We start from the raw sequence: 20,046 nt of genomic DNA, 5'->3' as shown, positions 1-20,046 counted from the left end.
AGCCTCTTGGAAGTCCAGGCTCCACTCTCCACTTGCTCGCCATATGAAGATATCATCTTTCACGAATAACGGTTGTCAGGTTCAAATTTATTTTATTATTGCTTCATATAGAAGAGCATCTTCGACCATTACAGAATACCAAACAATCAATAGATCTACATAGCCCACTTAGAAGGACTTCAGAAGGTTTCAACAGTTGTTCCTGGCCTATAATGAGCGAGCAAAATACCAATAGTGAAAAAACACCCGGCATAGTTTCGCCTCGGTTTTCAAATGCAGCTAACAAAGCCAACCCCGATGGCTCGATGGGACCGCCACCAGTCGTTGCCCCAGGCGCAAACTCTCCAGTCTCGCAGTGCAGTGCGAGCCCCGGTACCTGCGCGACCAAATCTATCATGAACGTTAGCGGAACTTCGGGCGCGGTTGTTAGCAACACGCCCGAGCCCGGTCTGAAAAGAGTCCCTACAGTGACTTTCAGCGATTCCAAGCACCTAACTTTAAAGCAGCAGGCGGTAGCGAACGCGGCAAACCAGCAGGCTAAGACTAGCGGTGCAGAGGAAAACGATAAGGGAGATGCAACCAGCCCAAAGGCCAAACCCGTTACGTCTCCGTCAGCTGGGATCCCCAACTCTGGATCAAGACTTCCTTCTCCCCCTCCACTGACGAGTACGGACTCTACCGCATCGGCGCAGCGTCAGGGAACTGCCTTTGGAGGCGCGGGACGTCACGATGGCAAAAAAGGGAACATAATATCAAAGCTTTTGCACTCTGCAGACATCCTGCATCATAGCTCGAGCGAGCAAAATACAAGTGGCGAAGAGGCTCCAAGGAGTAGTTCTGTGACTTCCGAGCCCGAGCCAAAGAAAGATGACCACCCACACTTTGTAGTGGACGATGCGCTGCACTCGCCAAGCTTCCGCTCCAGGTCCAATAGCGCTAGTCCAATGCCACAAGTTCCTAGTCCCTCTTTCACGCTAGGCGAAAAGAGGCAGGATTCGGCGCTGAGGCAGCCTGAGGCAACTATCGCTGAGTCCCTCGACGAGTCAGGCGAACTGCCCTCCGAGGCGTCAAACTTCCACCAAATTGCTCCCAACATTCCCAAAAGAGAAACCGGCAAGAACTCGGAACCAAGGCTACCCCAAGATGACGGAAAGCTACATGTGTTGTTTGGAGCCACTGGCTCCTTGTCTGTGCTCAAAATTAAGGCAATGATCAAGAAGTTGGAGGAGATTTATGGCAGAGACAAGATCTCGATTCAGCTTATCCTAACGCAAGCGGCTGCACAGTTCTTTGCCAACAGGTCAAGAAAACCAAGAATCGAGAGTCGGACTGCGTCTGAGTCCACTGCTCCCACCATGTCATCAAATCCCGCAGCGGGCGAGCAAGCAAAGCCCTTGGCAACAGCGCCCTCTGCTGCAGCGCATAACCATAACGTAACAGTGGGGGGTGGTCCTCCCGGCGGAACGCCCACTATGGCGCCAAAAATCGAGCTGCCTGCTCACATCCAAGTTTGGACCGACCAAGACGAATGGGACGTATGGAAGCAGCGCACTGATCCAGTTTTACATATCGAGCTTCGTCGCTGGGCTGATATCCTGGTAGTGGCGCCGCTTACAGCCAACACACTCTCCAAAGTTGCGCTTGGGCTGTGCGACAACCTTTTAACTAGTGTGGTTCGCGCGTGGAACCCAATGTTTCCTATTTTTCTCGCACCTTCGATGGTGAGCAGCAGCTACAATTCTACGATTACCAAGCGGCATCTCAAGATGATCAAGGAGGAAATGCCGTGGATTACAGTTTTCAAACCTTCAGAGAAAGTTATGGGCATTCATGGAGACATCGGCCTGGGTGGTATGATGGACGCGAACGAGATTGTTGACAAGGTAGTGATGAAACTTGGGGGATACCCTAAGGACGAGGAAGAGGAAGATGACGACGAGGAAGAGGAAGACGACGACAGCAAAAGCGCGAGACAGAAGGAGGAGCGTAGAGCAGATGGGGAAGAGGATGATGACGACGACGACGACGACGACGACGATGACGACGACGACGATGACGACGACGACGATGACGATGATGACGACGATGATGACGACGATGTCCCAAACCCTACTGCAAAGATTCCCCTTCAGAACTCTGCCAACTCTGGAGTTTCGCATCCAGAACTAGTTCCACAGATATCCAGGTAGCTAGATGTCTTGGACCGTCTCCACCGAAACCTTTTCCAGCTTGCGATTTGTGTGTTATACTCTTTTAACAGCAGCTAGGCCCTTATATAGATGATCGTGGAAGGCGATATCGTGTTTTATCAAATCTGTAATAGAAAGAGTAAAGAAAAATTACTAAGACGCTGTAAGATAGTAAGTCATCGCTTCTTTCGACAACTCAAGACCGTGCAAGAACAGCAGTAAAGACATCTTTTGAATCGCGGCATTATTTAATTTTGTTGAAGAAATGTCTGGAGAGAAGAGCAGTCTACTTTTGATCCACCCGGCTGTCACTACGACGCCGGAGCTTGTGGAAAGTGTCAAGAAGAGCAATGTATTTGCAGACTCGAGCAAGCTGGACCAGTTTCTGGTCAACAAGCTGAACGACTCAAGCGTACAGTTGGAGGACGAAAAGTACTCGCTGGTCTACTACCTGACGCCCGAAAAAGAGTCAGAAATACAGTTTCCTACAAAGCTCATCGCAGTACTGGCACAGAGCCTACGAGGCGGTGGCAGGCTCTTCGGACTAAGCGACGTCTACAAAATTGACGCGCTGATAAACGGGTTCGAGGTCGTAAATAGCGGCGAGCAGGGCTACCACTGGGTAAAGAAAGGCACAGCACACACACAGACAGCGCCAGTGGCACTGCGGCCCAAGCGCAACACACCCTCTGGCGGTTCAAAGTCCTTACCTATCTTTGCAAAGCCTAGCTTCGCGCTTCCAGCCTTCAAAAAGGCCGAAAAACCAAAGCCTACCGGGCTCCCAACATTTAAGAAACCCGAGTCTCCGCGTGCTAGCGTAGTGGCTGAAGACCTGGACGACGGAGACGAGCTGGACGGTATGAACGAGGATGACAGCAACTCTGATGAGCTCACGGCTTCGAAGTCAAAATTTTTCGACGACGTCGCGGGCCAGGACTCTGCGGACTCTATCGATGAAGACGATTTGGTTGATGACGCGGAGAAGAGCGCCATCACTGTCGTCACGTGTGGCAAGACCAAGACCAGAAGACGTAAGGCTTGTAAGGACTGTACTTGCGGGTTGAAGGAGGCCGAGGCACAGGAAGCGGATGCCGCGCGCGCTGCGCAGGATCGCATTCTGGGCAAGCCCGTCAAGTTTGACGAGCAGGAGCTGACGGAAATTGACTTTACTATTCAAGGCAAGAAGGTCGGTGGCTGCGGCTCGTGCTCGCTTGGCGATGCATTTAGGTGCTCCGGGTGCCCATACCTTGGGCTCCCGGCTTTCAAGCCGGGCCAGCCAATCAGCCTGGATACGATCGCTGATGACTTGTAAGAGGGACATGGGGGGAGAAAACAACAATCTGAGATTTTGGGGAGCTCGGGTGACGGAGAGGTACCGTGGACGACGTACGCGAGTGTGCACTGTATCACACGCGCCGGCTGGCGAGGGCGCCAGGGTCTCCTTCCAGCGGTGACGGCGTCGACGGACGGGCCTATCTATATACGTAAATAGTGACGTTTTCATTTTCACCTTCACGGCTGAAAGCCGAAAGCTTTGTGAGTCAGAAAGCACTTGTTGGCCTCCTCTATCAAGATGTGTTGACTGTAACCAGCTAACCAGCAGGATCTCGCTCGCTTCTTTGACAATTTTGACTTCCTCGTGTCGTCTATGGGCCCTGTTAAGCCTCCATAGGCAGTGCAACATACACTACGCAGGGTGGTCTGCGAATTGCGCGATTCCTAACGGTCGACATGGGCCCCTCCCAAAACGCGCCGTCGCCCGAATCTTCTGGAGTAAATCAAACGGCGCTAATGAGTAATTAATGGCGACGTTTTTTTATACTACGTCCAAAGTGACCGTTAATCAACGGTCCGCAGAATCAAACCCTGGCATCATAGTCAAAGTGCGCCCTCACGATACCAACCAGAGCCCTGGACTACTACTACGAAAGTTGCCGACCTCACGGGCTGCCGTTGATAGCCGTAACGACCCTCAGTGGTGTTTTCGAGTTACCTTGCCCACGGGGACTCCGGAACAAGCAAAAGTGACAGCCCGATCACCGGAAGCTAACAAACTTGAATATGCCAGTAGCCTGCGGCTATCAAACGTTGTAGCTTTTTACTCATCGCCCGAGCGCTATTATCGCAGTACCTTCTTACGAAACTTACCTAAGGTGGCGGTGGCACTAAGGGAAATATATATATAAATGACAGGGTGAAGGTCCTCAAGATCATAGATAACCGACCGCCATCTGTAAAAGGCTCCTTAGCTGTGTATAGGAGCTGGCACAGCACACACATAACTAGATAATTTACTCATACGAACCGATGACGGAAACAACACAAAGCAACACTGGTGATAAAGCCACAGAGGTTAACGTCGGCAACGGCTCAAACGGAACGGCGGTCTTGGTGGCGTCTGCTAGCCGAGTATCCAAGAAAACTGGAAGCAAGAAGAAGAGAAAGGACAAGTGTTTCGCGGACAAGTGCGGGTCGTCAGCGGTGAAATTCGTAGGCGACTGCCAATTTTGCCAGGGCCACTTTTGCTCGAGACACCGTCTCATGGAAAACCACTCGTGTCAGGGCTTGAAGTCCTGCAAGGAGCAAATGCATCAGCGAAACGCTGAAAAGCTGGCGGCGGAGCAGACGATCGTGTCAAAAATACAGATTTGAAGGGGGCAGGCCTCTCGCGGTCTCTAAGTGGTATGTATATATACCGGTGTGTATATGTGTATCGGAGAACATCTAAATTTAGGAAGTCAGGGCGGTGCGGACCGCGTCCAAGACGTTGTCGGCGACGATGGTGGGCTTGCAGGGCAGCGAGTCCCCGTCTCTGTAGACGCCGCTGCGCACAAGGCACGTCGACCAGCCGTAGTTGTGGCCGCCGATAATGTCGCTTGCGGGGTTGTCGCCAACCATGAACACCTTGCGGAAGGGCGAGCTTTCGGGCGCAACTCCTAGCGCGGGCAGTGGCATTTCTATGGGTGCGGAGTGTGCCGCTTCACTTTTGAGCAAATGCTCCCTCCACCTGAGAAGGACGTGGTGCGCAAAGTCGTAGGTCACTTTTGTGGGCTTTCCAATAACGGTATCTTGTAGTGAGATTCCTCCGTTCAGCTCCGCGTAAAGGGTCTTTATGACGCTACGGAACGCTCCCTGGCCTATGCGGTTCAGTTTGTACTGGTTGGCCCACAACAGGTCGTTGTTTGAGAAGTATATCGGGACTGAGGGCACGCTTGTGGCTTCGTGTCTTATGGTGTTTAACATCCCTTTATCACTGTTCAGGATATCCAAGATAATTTGAATGTCGGCTCCCCAGTCCCTTGGGTCATTGAAAACAAGGACGGCTTCGAAAGGCTCCGTGTCCAGACCAGGAGCCTCCTGTGAAATCTCCATCAGCCGCTCTGATGTTGTGCCGGAGAAAGGCGCAATATTTCTGTCATAGCGAACAATGTCCATGGGATGTACTACTTTCTCGAAACCATACGTCTCGGCAACATCCCTCACAGAAGGCGACCCGACTGCGAGGACCTTTTTGAACTTTGGCACCAGTGTCTTGAATGGAGTGTGGCTTTGGACTATTTGAGATGGTGAAAGCGGGATTCTCAACGTGTCAGAGAGAAAAGACGTGCGCTGGTTTTCCAGTGTGCCGCCACCGTTCGTTAGTAAAATGAACGGGACTCGGTTCTCCTGACATAGCTTAAGGGCTTCAGAGGCTCCTGGAATAGGCTCTTGAGTTCTCAGTAGAACGCCATCTATGTCGAACGCAAATGCAATGTCTGAATGCAGACTCCTCGAAAGCTGTCTCGTGTGACGACTAATTAACCTTCTAACTCCAAACATTAGCTAGCCAACCTATCGAGACTGTGTGCGTGTTGGTGTTTTTGATCAATTGCGATATAACTAGATCTGGTAAATAAGTGAACAGCATGTGACACGTATATGCATTCTATGTACAAGCTTGGAGAAGCTCCTCCAGATTAATCGATGGCTCGGATGAACCATCGATTCCTTCCTCTATGTAGTGTTTCCTGTTGTCATCAAACTCCAAAAATCTTTGGTCGACAAGAGCACCAATCGCCTTACCCACGACCAACAAGCCAGGGGGACGGGAGCCTATCTCCGCCACAACTTCGGGCACGTATTTTAGCAGAGTTCTGGTTATTCTTTGGTCGGGACATGATGCACGCTCTATGATGGCTGCGGGAACCTCAGGGTCCCACCCGCGCTTGAGTAAGGCCTCTAAGAGAAGCTCTGATCTATGAAGGGCCATCAAAAAGACAGTTGTTCTTGACTCGACAAACTCCGGAGTCTCAGGCAACGCACCCTTGCGTCCAGTTCCGGTGCAGATAAGCACCTGGTCTGCGACGTCGCGCTGCGTCGCTGGGATTTTGGCAACTACAGTAGCAGTGAGAGCGGAGCTCAAACCTGGGAGTACCTGTGGTACAAACCCATGTTGAGAGAAGAACAGGAACTCTTCTCCACCACGTCCGAAGATATAAGGGTCCCCCTGCTTCAGTCGTACCACTTTTTTGCCCTGTTGCAAGCCGGCAAGTCCTTTTTCCAAAAGCTCTTGTTGTGCTCTCTCAGCATTGCCTGGAAATTTCCTGGCAATGAAAGTCTCTGTTTTCTCTGGAATGAGTGCCAGCACTGTCTCAGGGACTAGTTTATCTGCCAAAATCAAATCGGCAGTCTTGATTTGGTGAAGAGCGCCCACGGTCAACATGGACACGGAGCCGGGGCCACTGCCCACAAGAGAGATGCGGCCCTTCACAGAGACCTCCGCCAGCCTGTTGGCTTGCGAAGGCTGGACAGAGTCGGAAACATCCTCGTCGCCACGTAGTCCGTCTCTGTTGGTATCATGCCCAGCTTGCGAGCCGGCAGTCGAGTCTATAGCCTCGGGTTTAGCTGGCGAGAGTTGAGTCTTATCACTCATGTAGTTGTCTGCAAGTTGCTCAATAGAAATGTTTGCCAATTGTGTCAAAGGGTAGTATTGCATAATTTGCGACAACCATCTTGTTCTTTTCAGTTTTTTTTCGCTCTCAGTCATGGCAAACTCGTGTACCAGTTTGTTCAAGCGGTGGCTATCCCAGTTATCCTCGTCGAACCCGTAACCCAAGTCCTGCAGGTCTTTGTTTAAATAGTAAGAGGACACCAAGTTTGAGTTATCCTCATTTATGATGCGGTCTCTTAGCGCGCCCATGTTGATCACGGCTTGAGATATGTTTGCCGGCAAACTTGATACAATCTCGCGCTTGATTCTGTTGGCCAGAAGACAGCCCTGACCATTGGTAGTGACAGCTATTTGTAGCCCACTCTTGGCTGGGTCTGTGTAAGTAGAGACTGGGCTGAAAGTCGAAAACTCTGGTCTCTGGGAAGTGTTGATAGGGATCCTCAGCTTTATGCACTGTTGGTAAATCTCTTGCATCAAAAGCGCTTCCTCTTGCCCCACATTGACGAAAACGCGGTCAACTACCCCAAGGACTAAGGCCCTTCCTTGGGTAGCCAAGTCTTGCAGCTCAAAAGGTTTCTGAATCACTGATACGCGGCTCTCCCCTGCAAACCTTTTTCGCAGCTTCTCCGCGTCCTCAGCACTTGAAGGGCTAACAATCTTGGCGTACGCACCGCTAGCAACGATACCGGCTGCTCTGCTCAGCGTCACATTTAGCGAACGAGATCCCACAAGAAGATGGACCTCGTCTTCACAATTAAGCGAGGCGATGAGAGGGACGTTCTGAATCATTTTCTCCGTAGAACTTATTGTGTTGTGAGCACAGGAAAGCGTTGAAAAATTGTTCGGGCTACCTGAGAGAAACTTGCTACAAACGATCACTCGAACAGGAGCTATTCATACTTACCTTTATAAATACACAGGCGACAAGCAGTATTACTTCCACATCAACTCATGCCTTGACACTTCGAAAAGCCACATTCCACCATGAAGAAATCACATCGTGATATACAGATCACATGAACTGACGATATCACGTGAAACACGGAAAAACCGGGCAGATCATTTTTTCCGGGAGTCGGTCGTTTGGGCACGAATATATGTGTTCCATGCGTCAAACGTTGCCTACAGAAGGCGAGGAACGAAGAAGAAACCTGGCCAACGTTGAATCACGTTGGACGGATATGTCGTTTGGATAGTTTTCATCTGCTGATATTTCAGAGACAGATGAGTGGTACCAGTATTTAAACACTGGCAACTCATAAGAATTGAAGTTCTAGCCCAGCTAAACTACAGAATTCTTCTTGGTAAGCAGGCGCTATAAGAAAAATGGCCAAGAGAGCATTGGGTATTGGGAAGCAAAACAAAACTGCGAAAAAGCAGAAAAAATCTGATTCCCCCACACCAGAGCCCACTCCCGCCAGCCAAATTCAAGTTGAGATTGAGGAAGGCGTTGATCCAGATGACGAGCTTGTCCAGCTGAGGGGCCTATGGAAGACATACTTTAACTCGGACAGAGACGACGAGCTTGTGCTAAACGGTATCGTTCATGAATGCGACCGCTTGTTGCGTGAAAAAGAAAACACCGAGCAGGCCAAAGACAAGGAAAAGCCGCACACTGAGCTTTCAGATGAGTTCCACGCCATCTACGCTTTGGCGTTGAGCGAACTGACAATTTTCCGGGCAGGCGACGAGAGTATGGACGAGAAAGACTGTCGGAAGGCAGTTGCCCAGTTTTTCGATGCTGCCCTTGAAAGATGCGACATTGGGCTCTCCCAGTTCCCAGATTCTGGTTTACTCAAGCTGACCCACGCCAAGATTGTGCTGCAAAGAATTCCACTTCAATACATCTCGAAGCTGACGAGCGAGAGCAAGAACGCCAAAAAGTTGAAGCTTCATGAGCAGCTCGAGCAGGCTAAGCGGGATCTTGTGCTGGACTTCAAGTACCGGGACCTGGTATTTGACGTACTGCAGCTCTTGGATGACCTGCTAGATATCTGCGAAAACTGGGGCCAAGGTGCTGACGACGACGAAGAGCCTCTTGGCAGTGACACTGAAGAGCAGGTGCGTGACCTTGAACTTCCTGCCGAGCACCCTCTCTCACAAATTCGTGCGGAAACTCCAGAGAATTTCTCTTTCTTGCGCGAGAAGCTCAAGGAGCTTTTGGCTACTCTTCCTAAGCCCGATACCAAGGATGTTGACAGCAAAGACGTTGAGCTTTACCGCTCTGTGGCTAGGAAACTTGGGCAATTGCATTTGAGAGCAGCTGAGCCTGCATCTCAAGCTTTCCTGCTTCTGACCTATGAGTCTACCGGCGAGAAAGAGATGCATGGCTTTTCAGCGCCCCAGGCACAAGCGGAGGCACTTAGTCTTGTGAGGGCCGCTGTAAAATACTTGGAAGAAGCGCGCGAAGATGACGAGCCACAGACGTGGGTTGACATTGCCGAAGCGCTCACCAGTCTTGGAAACCTGTACGACGCGGAAAGCAAAGAGCAAGAAGAATGCTACAAGAAGGCCGAAGACATACTGAAGAAAGCCAACAAAGCTACTCATGGCAAGTATCAGGACGTCCTAGACAACTTGTTAGAGGCAAAGGACTGATGTTAAGATGTCAGGCCTTATATATACTATCATTATGGACGTGTTTTATAGACGTGTAGGTCATTTACCAACCAAATCAATTGACGAATGAATGTAACATCGGAGCAGAGCCTAGGCAATTAAACAAAAGCGCGGAAGATGAGTGCAAACTCTGCAAGTATTTCTGCTTCATCAGCAGGCCCCAAAAAGTCACTCAAGACTTTTGGCGACGATATCTGGAAGAACAAAACCGCCAAGATAAACGCAGAGCTGTTTACTCTAACTTATGGTTCCATAGTCTCTCAACTTTGCACAGATTTTGAGCGAGACTTCAAGAAGGTCAACTCCCAGCTTTATGCTATGGGCTACAATATCGGCGTGAGACTAATTGAAGACTTTCTGGCTCGTACAGCTTTACCTAGATGTGATTCCTTAGCTCAAACAAGTGAGGTAATCAGTAAATGCGCGTTCAAGATATTTCTAAACGTAACACCACAAGTGGGCAACTGGTCTAACAACAAAGATGCGTTTTCGCTGTTCCTCGATGAAAACCCCTTATCGGATTTTGTGGAGCTTCCAATGGACGCCGCTAAGGAACTCTGGTACTCGAACATTTTGTGCGGTGTGTTAAGAGGCGCATTGGAGATGGTTCAAATGGACTGCGATGTGTGGTTTGTAAATGATGTATTGAGAGGGGGTCAAAGTACTGAGATGCGAGTCAAGCTCAACCGCATTATGAAGGATGAGATACCTGCTGGAGAGGATTAAAAGAATTAGTTACGGAAATTAACATTAAGTTTAAAAAAATGCATTGACACGTTATTAGGCATATATGTGCGTAGACCTTAGTCTTGCTTCTCCTGTTGTCTTCTTTGTCTAACTAGATTGCCTATAAGAGAAGGTTTCTCAGTCTTTTCCACCTCTATGGTGTCTTGTTGTTCATTAGAACCTTCCGCTAAAATTGGAATATCTGAGAGCGAAACGTTCGAGTTAACCTTTGACAAAGCATTGGACATTTGAGATTCCATGGAGTGCACAGAAGAGGAGCGACTCCGAGGCACATAATCCTTGTCCTCTTCCCCGCGCTCGGCGGCCTTTTGAGTTGTAATAAAACGCCCAAAATCGGGAAAGACGGTGGGACCCAAGTCATTGCAAACTTGAGTGACCTCCAGGCTGAGCTGCTTTCTGGTCTCCTTAAGATCTTCAAGCTGGCGTTTTGTGTAAACTAGCGAAACTGCTAGTGGGGGCAGAGACTTAAACAGATCCATCCCAGTTTCGCCAGTTTTGAAACTGGCATAAGTGGCAGAAACCAGCAGCGCGTAGAAAAATACAAAGTTCACTGATGTGTACCCGTTTGTTCTCGTTCCAATAACCCACAACGACTCGAACAATTGTGGGTAGTGCTTCACCAAGTAGCACAGCATTAGTGAGTAGGTGACATAGAGAGTGGGCGCCAGCACGAGGGCAACAAGTAGCTTCCAAGTTGCCAGCAGGTCAGTGCCTTTGATCTTGACCAGAGACTTCTTCAACCCATCTTCTGCTTTTTTCTGCGCGTAGTAGTGGCAGGTAACAAAGACGGGCATAAACAAAATGGTGCCTGGCAAAGACAGAAGGAGGTAGAAACAGATGCGGATCACGCGAGTACATATCGTTAACAGGGAAATCCACTCGCCACCCTTTGAGGTCAGCTTTGGAACCTGATGGTCCCTGAGGCCTAGGGCATAGAGCTTGGAGTTGTATTGCAAGACCATGGCTTTCAAATGTCGTATTCTAGGGTCATCCTTGTACTTTGAGTACCCTATCAACAAGCGGCGGTTCATTTCGACAACCAAAGGAAGCGGAAGATGGCCGTTGCCATCGGGAGTTTTGGCGATGGCCGGCTGGTAAAGCCTCCGGGCAGCCTGGATAGTCATGAGCGTTTCGTAGTCAGGCGCGTTGACCGTGACGGCGTAGAGGGCCTGAGTGATTTTGTCCAACAACTCTGACGTCTGGCCTCTGGGGTCGGCCTCGTAGCGCTTGCCCATTTCGCCATCTACGATAATGGGCTGGCCAAACTCCAGGACGGCTCTGGATCTGAACTTGTTTCTGTGGAAGTAGCTGAGACCGCAGGGTACTACATGGATTTTGGAGGAGGGGTCTGCAGCAGCGGCGCCGAGAGCCATGATGGCGACGCCCGCCTTGATGGGAAGCAGCGATGGTCTGTCGTGGGAGCCGCCTTCGGGGAAAATACCGACACAGCCGTTCGAGTGCAGATGGTTAAAAACGTTCTGGAACACGGAAGTGTTGTCAATCTTAGGCGCGTACTTGAAGTTTGTGCCCTTGGTGAGCAGGTCGCGGACCTGCGAGTTGTCCTTGAAAGGCTTTGTGAGCACAAGGGTCTCGTCGTCCGGAATCTCAGCGATCTGGGCGTTGCCGAGGAAGCTGGGCATGCCAACCAGCGACTTGGGGGTGAAGCGAGAGGAGAGCCGGGGGGATTCGTTGCGCCCCACGACGCGGCACTTCAGCACTGTGGGCTCGGCCCAGTCTGGGACGTAAATCTCGAGAGCCGGGTCCACGGGCTTAAGATTGTCCTGGGCGCGCGGCACGGGGATCCCGCCCGTGCTCCGGCTGAAGATGGAGATGAAGCGCTTCTTGTAGCTAGATTCCGCGGTGACGAGGCACGTCTGGCGGGAGCGGCTGCCCCGCAGGTTGCGCACCTGCGACATGACCAGCGCGCCGTCGACGAACTGGTTGGCGTGCGGCGCGCACACCAGGATCGTGGGCGTGCCCTTGCAGGGCATGTTGTGCGTGCCGCGAATCTTGATTTCTCGGAAGAAGATGGTGAAGCAAACGTTGAAGACGAACACCACTAGGTCGTATACCCACGTAGCCAGGCCGTAGGACTCGCCATTGTAGGGGTTCTTGAAGGTCTCGCTCTTGGGCACATGAGACGCCATTTCGACAGCGGGCGATGCGGGCGCGGTTAAGTGAGTGGAGCTTGTGGATCTGAGCTGTTTTCGATTTTGGCGAGACCGAAATCTGGGAAGGAGCGCGCCATCATCCTTTGTTGGATTTTTTTAAATAGTACGGGGAAGGCGGGCGTCAGCCCGGCGGCGGCGGCGTCACGTGACGCGCCACGCCTACGCGCGCTTACGCGCGCAAACGGCGCCACTTACGCCCGAGCGGGCGCGTCAGCTGGATGGTTCCAGAAAAAACACGCCCGGTGCTTGCGCCGCGGCGGCTCGCGGAAAACGCCGCCGCCGTTGCCCGCCCCGGTCGCGCCGGGCAGCTGTTAATAGTCCAGATCTTCGGCGCCTGGCGGCTAGCGCCTGCCCCTAAGCTAGGTATATCACGGGCCACGCCCGCCCGCGTTGCTATATAAGTATATCGTGGCACTGTCGCGTGCACTCACTCGCCTCTGCCCACCGCTGCTCGCCTCCGCCCGCCGCGCGGCACCGAGTGGTGTGTAGAAGGCCAAGTTCCACAACGTAAATCTGCCCCGTTTTTGTACTCCACAAAAAAGGGCGCAAGCGCCCAGCGCCGGCGGCAAAACGCCCCGTGCAGAACGACGTACCACCGCATTCCACCGGCCGTGCTATCCCCGCGCCTACCGCCCTGCCCATCGCCCTGCTCTACGCCGGCACACACCGGCCCACGCCGTTTCTCTCCTCCCGCCACCTCGAAGCGCCCTGCGCAAAAAAGCGACCAGCTGCTACAGTCGGCCGTAAGCCGCCAATCCTCCGGCCGCGAGCCGTTTTTAAACCCGCTTGCTCCGGCTACACCGCCGAACCAGGCGCAGGCGGCGCAGGCGGTGTAGACGGCGCGGGCAGTGCTATTCTGAGGTCCGCGAGGGTCTCTTTGTTTGCTGCCTCTGCGGGCTGCGGCGTTTCTAAGCTTTTCGCACTTCGGCCATGCGCTGCCTTCGGTGTTCTTGCAGTCACTGTTTTGAGCTCCGATCCAATGCGTGCTCACTAAGCAACGCGGGAGCTGAAAAAATCACTTAAAAGCACAGACCCCTTTGACAGCTGCATCTGCGGTTACGGCGCTCCAAACCATCCTGTACTTGAGTACGTCTGAGCCATTAAAGCACGTGCAAGGCACCCAGAATACTGCGCACCGCAAAGCTTCTTCCCAGACCCCAACGAACTATCCCCTGCGCATAGCCTTCGTGTACAGCATATAAGAACCCAGCTCCGAGCCCATTACAGCCCACGGAAGCACGGAATCTCGGAACCTTTAACCAATAACAGTTTCCGCATCTCGCCCCTACGCGCACCTACCCGCGTTTCGTAAAACAGCAGCGAAGGAAAAAAAAAACGCGGCGCACCAAGACAATTACCCGAACTCCGGAACACGGATCGATCTCGGGCCCAGACCTTACGTCATCACCACACGCGTCGTCATCGCCTTTGTCAGCATCATCGCTAACGACACGTGCAAATTAGCCGCCAAGACCCAGACCCTCTAGTCTCCCCATAAAAAGCAACTATGCTAGCCACTCCGGTCCTTCGGGCCGCGTCGGCGTCGGCCGCTTCGGCCGCTTCGGCCGCGTCGTCCGCCGCGCTGAGCGCCGCGCTCAGCTCGGCCTCCTCCACAGAATACAGCAACTACAGCGGGATGGTCCCGAACCTCGCTTTTAACGTATGCATGGCCGTGATCTTCGGGCTGCTCCTCATCATGCAGGTCGGGATCGGGATCTGGACCAAGCAGTGGTGGTTCCTGGTGTCGTTCACGTTCACGTGCATCCTGGAAGTGCTCGGGTACGCGGGCCGCGCCAGCGGCCACTTCGACGTGTACAACGTGGACACGTTCCTGCTGCAGTTCATCACGCTGACCATCGCGCCCGTGTTCACGATGGCCGGCATCTACTACCAGCTGGCCAAGCTGATCGAGGTGTTCGGCCACCAGTTCGCGCTCATCAAGAACCCCATGCTGTACTCGTACATCTTCATGGGGTGCGACATCATCTCGCTGATCGTGCAGGCCGTGGGCGGCGGGATGGCCGGGTCCGCGGCCGCGGACGAGAAAGACCCCGCCAATGGAGATCACGTGTTCGTGGCCGGCCTGGCGTTCCAGGTCGCGTCCATGTCCGTGTTCCTGATGCTGTGGTTCCACCTGGTGTACCAGATCTTCGTCGTGACGCGCAAGCGGCACACGGGCGCGAAGCGCGCGTCGCTGTCGCTGTTCCACGTCTCGCAGGAGGAGATCGACTACATGTACCGCCCCAAGTTCGAGTTCCTGCGGCTGCACCCCAAGCGCTGGGTTTTCACGTACTTCCCCTGGATCCTCACCGCCGCTTCCCTGCTCATCTTCGTCCGTTGCATCTACAGAGTCATCGAGCTGGCCGAGGGCTGGAGCGGCAACCTGATCACCCACGAGATCTACTTCATCATCCTGGACGCCCTGATGATGTCGCTGGCCACCACGCTGCTGACTGTGTTCCACCCGGGCTTCGTGTTCAAGGGCCGCACCACCAGCATCCCCATCCAGAACGTGCGCAAGGCCGTTGCCAAGGACGGCGCCGAGAACGCCACCGACTCGCTCGAGGACGACAACGACAACGACAACGATTCTTGGCGGGCCAACAAGGAGGAAGCATGAACCACAGTCCGCATATTCCACTGCCTGGGCCAGCACACATACACACCGTGCCCTCCTTCACTTTTTAGACATCAATAGACTTAACTTTCCAAACTTTTTCGATCATTGCGCGCTCTGCCAAGCGCTGCAGCACGCCGCCACGCGCTTTTGGCCATCCGCCGCTGCCGTCCCGATACTTATAGCGCATCGTTAAGCCCGCGAGATGATGCGAGGGGACGCTTCGATATTACATTTTAAACGAGCGCCAGAGCCCTACCGCGCGCTAGGCACCATCACAATGAGGCTCGTTTATTACTCGGCAAAGTCTCGATCATTATGTTCAGACATAATGGCAGCTTCACTGTTGTCTTAAGTAGCCTTACTCGTTAAGCGGCTCGCTCGTTCATCTCGTTCAGCCGTGCCTTCCTCTTGGCCTCTGGCCCACCATTCAAACCTGTCGCTATCTACGGGACATATTAGAGGTCGCCCGTCTGCGCAGGTGCAAACGAATTGCACGACATTGGACGCCGGCACCCACTCCGCCAGTGTTCCCCATCGACGAGCCCGCACTTCAAAAATTCATTTCCTTAAGTTCCAAATCTTTAGAACAGGGTCTTTCTTGTCTTGGCTCTCGTGTGTACTGACTGTGTAATAAAGTTTCGCAGACGTTGAAAATTTTAGAAAAGCTATGGAGAACACTACATAGACATCTCTAAGCATCAAGCCAGAAAAGACGTCTGGCAATGGGTGTTCCGTCCTTTTTCAGGTGGCTTTCGAGAAAGTATCCGAAAATTATATCTCCTGTTTTAGAGGACACGCCGCAGATTGAGGATGGCGTCGCTCTGCCTATTGATTACGCGGGCCCCAACCCAAACGGTGAGCTAGACAACCTATATTTGGACATGAATGGTATCGTACATCCATGCTCGCATCCGGAGAACAGACCACCTCCGGAAACGGAAGACGAAATGCTGTTGGCTGTGTTCGAATACACCAACCGAGTTTTAAACATGGCAAGGCCGCGGAAGGTGCTCATGATCGCCGTCGATGGCGTCGCGCCCCGTGCTAAGATGAACCAGCAAAGAGCGCGTCGTTTCAGAAGTGCGAGGGACGCCCAGATTCAGAACGAGGAGCGTGAAAGAGTGCTGCTTGAGAAGGAAGATATGGGAGAAATAATCGACGACAGCGTCAGGAACAAAAAAACATGGGACAGTAACGCAATTACTCCTGGTACGCCGTTCATGGACAAACTGGCCGCGGCGCTTCGCTATTGGACCAGTTTCAAACTTGCGACGGACCCTGGCTGGAAGAACCTCCAGGTTATAATCAGTGACGCTACAGTGCCGGGCGAAGGTGAGCACAAAATTATGAACTTTGTGAGAAGCCAGAGGGCTGACCCCCAATACAACCCCAACACTTCACATTGTATCTACGGGCTGGATGCAGACTTGATTTTCTTGGGACTAGCCACTCACGAACCACACTTCAAAATTCTGCGAGAGGACGTGTTTGCACAGGACAACCGCAGAAGACAGCGTGTTCAAGACACAATTAACATGAGCGAGGAGGACAAAGCCGCCCTTCTGCAGCAAGATTCGCAGAAGCCCTTTCTCTGGCTTCATATCAGCGTTCTGCGGGAATATCTCGCAGTCGAACTATTTGTTCCTCGTCTATCGTTTGAATTCGATACGGAGAGAGCTGTTGATGACTGGGTGTTCATGTGTTTTTTCTGCGGTAACGATTTCCTGCCTCACTTGCCCTCATTAGACGTGAGAGAGAACAGTATCGACATCCTAGTTGAGATCTGGAAGACAATATTGCCTCGGCTCAAAACATACATGACTTGTGACGGAGAACTTAACTTGGACTCCGTAGAACTGCTCTTACAGCATCTGGGAGCGCGTGAGCCACAGATGTTCAAAGACAGATTCCAGCAAGAAATAAGGAAACAGGAAGCGGCCAAAAGACGGAAGATGCTGAAGAGTAATAATAATGTTACCAAGGGGAAAACTGACAGAAACTTCACAATCCCATTGGAAAACATGCCTGTCTACGATGTTTCAGGCAACGCTGCCGACGGCTCGCTCAACCTGTCCAACCGGGATTTTGTCAAATTAAGAAAAGAGATGAACCTTGCCAACGAAGGCGACAAAAAGTCTGCTGCTGCCCTCAAAATCCAGAGCGAGCAGAATACCCAACCCACAAAAGACTACACAAAAGAGGAAATTTCTTCTGCAGTTGAAGTCGCTAATGAGGCTAATTTTAGCGCAGCCTCCTCATTGAAACAAAAGCTGATAGAAAGAAAGGCAGAGGCAGTTCAAGAGAATGGCGAGGATAAAGAAAATGTCGAAGAGTCTGAAAAACCAATGAACGACGCTATTAAGAGAAAGTTCGAGGAGGTTGATGATCCTGAGGAGAGCACAAGCGTCGACGCGGAGTCACAGACTCCATCTAGCATTTCTGTGGTTCACACCGGCAACGTCAAAAGCGGTGTGGTCGACACCGACGAAGAAGTCAAGTTGTTCGAGCCAGGTTACCACGACCGGTATTATACAGCCAAGTTCCACATCGATGAGCGCGACATCGACCAACTGCGCAAAGAGGTTGTGCGTTCTTATGTTGAAGGTGTGTCTTGGGTTCTTCTTTACTACTACCAGGGGTGCGCCTCATGGAACTGGTACTACCCATACCATTATGCTCCTTTCGCATCAGACTTCAAGGACATAAAAGATCTGAAAATCACCTTCGAGAAGGGTGAGCCATTCCTGCCTTTCGAACAGCTTATGAGTGTATTGCCTGCCGCTTCGGGCCATAACCTGCCGTCTATTTTCCGGCCGTTGATGAGCGAGCCAGACTCTGAAATAATCGACTTTTACCCCGAGGAGTTTCCGATCGACATGAACGGAAAAAAAATGTCGTGGCAGGGAATTGCGCTTCTGCCCTTTATTGACGAGAAGCGGCTGCTCAGGGTTGTCAGGGATCAATACGAGCGCCTGAGTCCCGAGGAAAAAGCACGGAACGTCCGGAAACAGGAGGTGTTGCTGATCAGCAACAAAAACGTCAACTATGAGAAGTTCAGTTCCAAACTTTACGGCGCAACGCCAGTCGAGGTTGTGGTTTTCCAGCATTTTAGAAGTGGTCTTTCTGGCCAGGCTATGGTAGATCAGGAAGGATTTGCACCCAACGGTAAGCTGATCTGTCCAGTGAGCGGAGGCGGGCTACCCGACTTGAGTACCAACCTGTTTCTCAAAGTGGGCTACAAAATGCCAACTCTCCCCGGGCCCAGCAAATCCGTGATTCTGAACGGATTCATCCCGCCGCAACCAATGCTTACAGCCCAGGACAGGGACGCCATAGTGTACAGGTACAACCACAGGTGGAACGCCATGGACATGAAGCACAATATCGTCCCCGTCGGCCCGTGCGCCACGACACAATACCAGCCGCGGATGGGAGGCTACAAGTCGTTTTTGTTCTATCAACAGTCGCATAGCGCGCAGCCCGTGTCGCGGTTCCAGCAGCAGGAGCAAAGCGGCTACTCACGTCCGCAAAACTCCAGGTACGGCGGCGGCGGCGGCGGCAGCTCCAACCGTGGCCGCTTCGGGGGCCCTCATTCCGCACCAGGAGCATACAACTCCAGATATTCAGCTTCCAATCGTCAGGGACCTCCTTCTGGGCGCGGGCGCTACTAGCGGTGCTCAACAGAGAGCCTCGCTTTCGATTGGTCCGAAAGCTTCGTCTGATCAACATCTTAGTTGTCGACACAACGACAGTAAGCTTACGTTATCAGGCTGGCTGAGCTCGTACACTATTATACATTAGCAGAGGAAGCTCTCCATAAAACTACATGAGCTGACGTCAGCGGACGCCAAGGTCCGCGGAGCACTGGTTGGGCATGACGCATGTGATGGCGGACGCTGTGGTACCAGCGCGCACCCGAAAATTGAAAGCTGCCGGAACGAGGAGTGCGAAGAGCTTCTCCAGAGAAGCTGACTGGCCCAAAGCCGCGGTCTCCTTCCCTATACATCAAGTAATTAGTATGTGTAAGACGTAACGAGCTTCGAACAATCCACGGCTATTTCTAGTTCCATTAGATGCAAGAAGAAGGGCATATATGCCCATTTCTCGAGGCTGATGGGCCTTAACTTCTTGAGCTCTCGGCGTTTCGGCTTCTCCGCGTTGGAGCGTGGTGACCACGGCGACCAGCAGCCGGTGGGAAAACTTTTACAGAAGCGTTCCGTGACCCCACCATCCTGCACAACCAAGGGTCCCATTTTCCTTCAGCACCAAAGGTTCTGGCCCGTGTCCGTCCGCGGGGCAAGACTGATGATACCGTTGGAACGAAGACGCTTCTTGTTCTTCTCTCATCATCCGCATGGGCGCATTCTTGGACTTGAGGCCGTAGCAAAATGCTCATGCAACCTCCACGTCTCGTGCTAACACAGCTCCCAAACCTTAATTTCCCGCCCTGCGAAAAACCGAGAAGCCTTTGAAACGAATAACCCTTTCATTAGTATTGCCAAATAGATAGTTCCATAACTTAATACTAGCAACAATTATCCGATGTAGTGTAATGGCTATCACATCACGCTCTCACCGTGGAGATCGGGGTTCGATTCCCCGCTTCGGAAATTATTTTTGACTTCTCGGCCCCATGTTCGGGTTAACCTTTTTAGCAAATTCCCCGCAAAAAAACTTTTTATTTTTTTTTCCTTCCGAATGCCCCTAGCCGGGTCCGGACCAGAGGTTCGGCCCACGTTAATCCGGTCGGAAAAAGATTTTTCCGGCTTC

General features: G+C 52.1%; 10 protein-coding genes and 1 non-coding gene across 11 annotated transcripts; 8 read left to right on the top strand and 3 right to left on the bottom strand.

The window, feature by feature from the left end:
• Window positions 1-212: 212 nt before the first annotated feature.
• VHS3 (phosphopantothenoylcysteine decarboxylase complex subunit VHS3) lies at window positions 213-2,189 on the top strand (the record flags this gene model as incomplete). Its single annotated transcript, XM_002554891.1, has 1 exon — window positions 213-2,189. One exon carries the CDS (start codon window positions 213-215, stop codon window positions 2,187-2,189), a length of 1,977 nt encoding a protein of 658 aa, XP_002554937.1.
• Window positions 2,190-2,454: 265 nt separating this feature from the next.
• Window positions 2,455-3,501, top strand: DRE2 (electron carrier DRE2; the record flags this gene model as incomplete). The annotated part of the gene is made up of 1 exon (XM_002554890.1): window positions 2,455-3,501. One exon carries the CDS (start codon window positions 2,455-2,457, stop codon window positions 3,499-3,501), a length of 1,047 nt encoding a protein of 348 aa, XP_002554936.1.
• A 995-nt stretch (window positions 3,502-4,496) lies between these two features.
• On the top strand, window positions 4,497-4,841 carry TMC1 (Tmc1p; the record flags this gene model as incomplete). The annotated part of the gene is made up of 1 exon (XM_002554889.1): window positions 4,497-4,841. One exon carries the CDS (start codon window positions 4,497-4,499, stop codon window positions 4,839-4,841), a length of 345 nt encoding a protein of 114 aa, XP_002554935.1.
• A 78-nt stretch (window positions 4,842-4,919) lies between these two features.
• Window positions 4,920-6,008, bottom strand: KLTH0F17248g (uncharacterized protein; the record flags this gene model as incomplete). Its single annotated transcript, XM_002554888.1, has 1 exon — window positions 4,920-6,008. The coding sequence occupies one exon, from the start codon at window positions 6,006-6,008 to the stop codon at window positions 4,920-4,922; it is 1,089 nt and encodes a 362-aa protein (XP_002554934.1).
• Window positions 6,009-6,114: 106 nt separating this feature from the next.
• MET1 (uroporphyrinogen-III C-methyltransferase) lies at window positions 6,115-7,908 on the bottom strand (the record flags this gene model as incomplete). The annotated part of the gene is made up of 1 exon (XM_002554887.1): window positions 6,115-7,908. The coding sequence occupies one exon, from the start codon at window positions 7,906-7,908 to the stop codon at window positions 6,115-6,117; it is 1,794 nt and encodes a 597-aa protein (XP_002554933.1).
• Window positions 7,909-8,445: 537 nt separating this feature from the next.
• Window positions 8,446-9,717, top strand: ETT1 (Ett1p; the record flags this gene model as incomplete). Its single annotated transcript, XM_002554886.1, has 1 exon — window positions 8,446-9,717. The coding sequence occupies one exon, from the start codon at window positions 8,446-8,448 to the stop codon at window positions 9,715-9,717; it is 1,272 nt and encodes a 423-aa protein (XP_002554932.1).
• Window positions 9,718-9,855: 138 nt separating this feature from the next.
• On the top strand, window positions 9,856-10,464 carry BET3 (TRAPP complex core subunit BET3; the record flags this gene model as incomplete). The annotated part of the gene is made up of 1 exon (XM_002554885.1): window positions 9,856-10,464. The coding sequence occupies one exon, from the start codon at window positions 9,856-9,858 to the stop codon at window positions 10,462-10,464; it is 609 nt and encodes a 202-aa protein (XP_002554931.1).
• Window positions 10,465-10,541: 77 nt separating this feature from the next.
• Window positions 10,542-12,632, bottom strand: GPT2 (bifunctional glycerol-3-phosphate/glycerone-phosphate O-acyltransferase GPT2; the record flags this gene model as incomplete). Its single annotated transcript, XM_002554884.1, has 1 exon — window positions 10,542-12,632. The coding sequence occupies one exon, from the start codon at window positions 12,630-12,632 to the stop codon at window positions 10,542-10,544; it is 2,091 nt and encodes a 696-aa protein (XP_002554930.1).
• A 1,531-nt stretch (window positions 12,633-14,163) lies between these two features.
• RSB1 (phospholipid-translocating ATPase RSB1) lies at window positions 14,164-15,276 on the top strand (the record flags this gene model as incomplete). Its single annotated transcript, XM_002554883.1, has 1 exon — window positions 14,164-15,276. The coding sequence occupies one exon, from the start codon at window positions 14,164-14,166 to the stop codon at window positions 15,274-15,276; it is 1,113 nt and encodes a 370-aa protein (XP_002554929.1).
• A 722-nt stretch (window positions 15,277-15,998) lies between these two features.
• RAT1 (ssRNA exonuclease RAT1) lies at window positions 15,999-18,947 on the top strand (the record flags this gene model as incomplete). Its single annotated transcript, XM_002554882.1, has 1 exon — window positions 15,999-18,947. The coding sequence occupies one exon, from the start codon at window positions 15,999-16,001 to the stop codon at window positions 18,945-18,947; it is 2,949 nt and encodes a 982-aa protein (XP_002554928.1).
• An 867-nt stretch (window positions 18,948-19,814) lies between these two features.
• Window positions 19,815-19,886, top strand: KLTH0F17094r. The gene has a single exon. It is a non-coding gene; the product is annotated as a tRNA-Glu (tRNA).
• The last annotated feature ends 160 nt before the right edge of the window (window positions 19,887-20,046 follow it).

This window comes from Lachancea thermotolerans (assembly GCF_000142805.1).
Source record: "Lachancea thermotolerans CBS 6340 chromosome F complete sequence".
NCBI classification, from domain to species: Eukaryota; Fungi; Ascomycota; class Saccharomycetes; order Saccharomycetales; family Saccharomycetaceae; genus Lachancea; species Lachancea thermotolerans.
The sequence above is the reverse complement of the archived record's forward strand: the minus strand, read 5'-3'. Positions and strand labels throughout refer to the sequence as shown.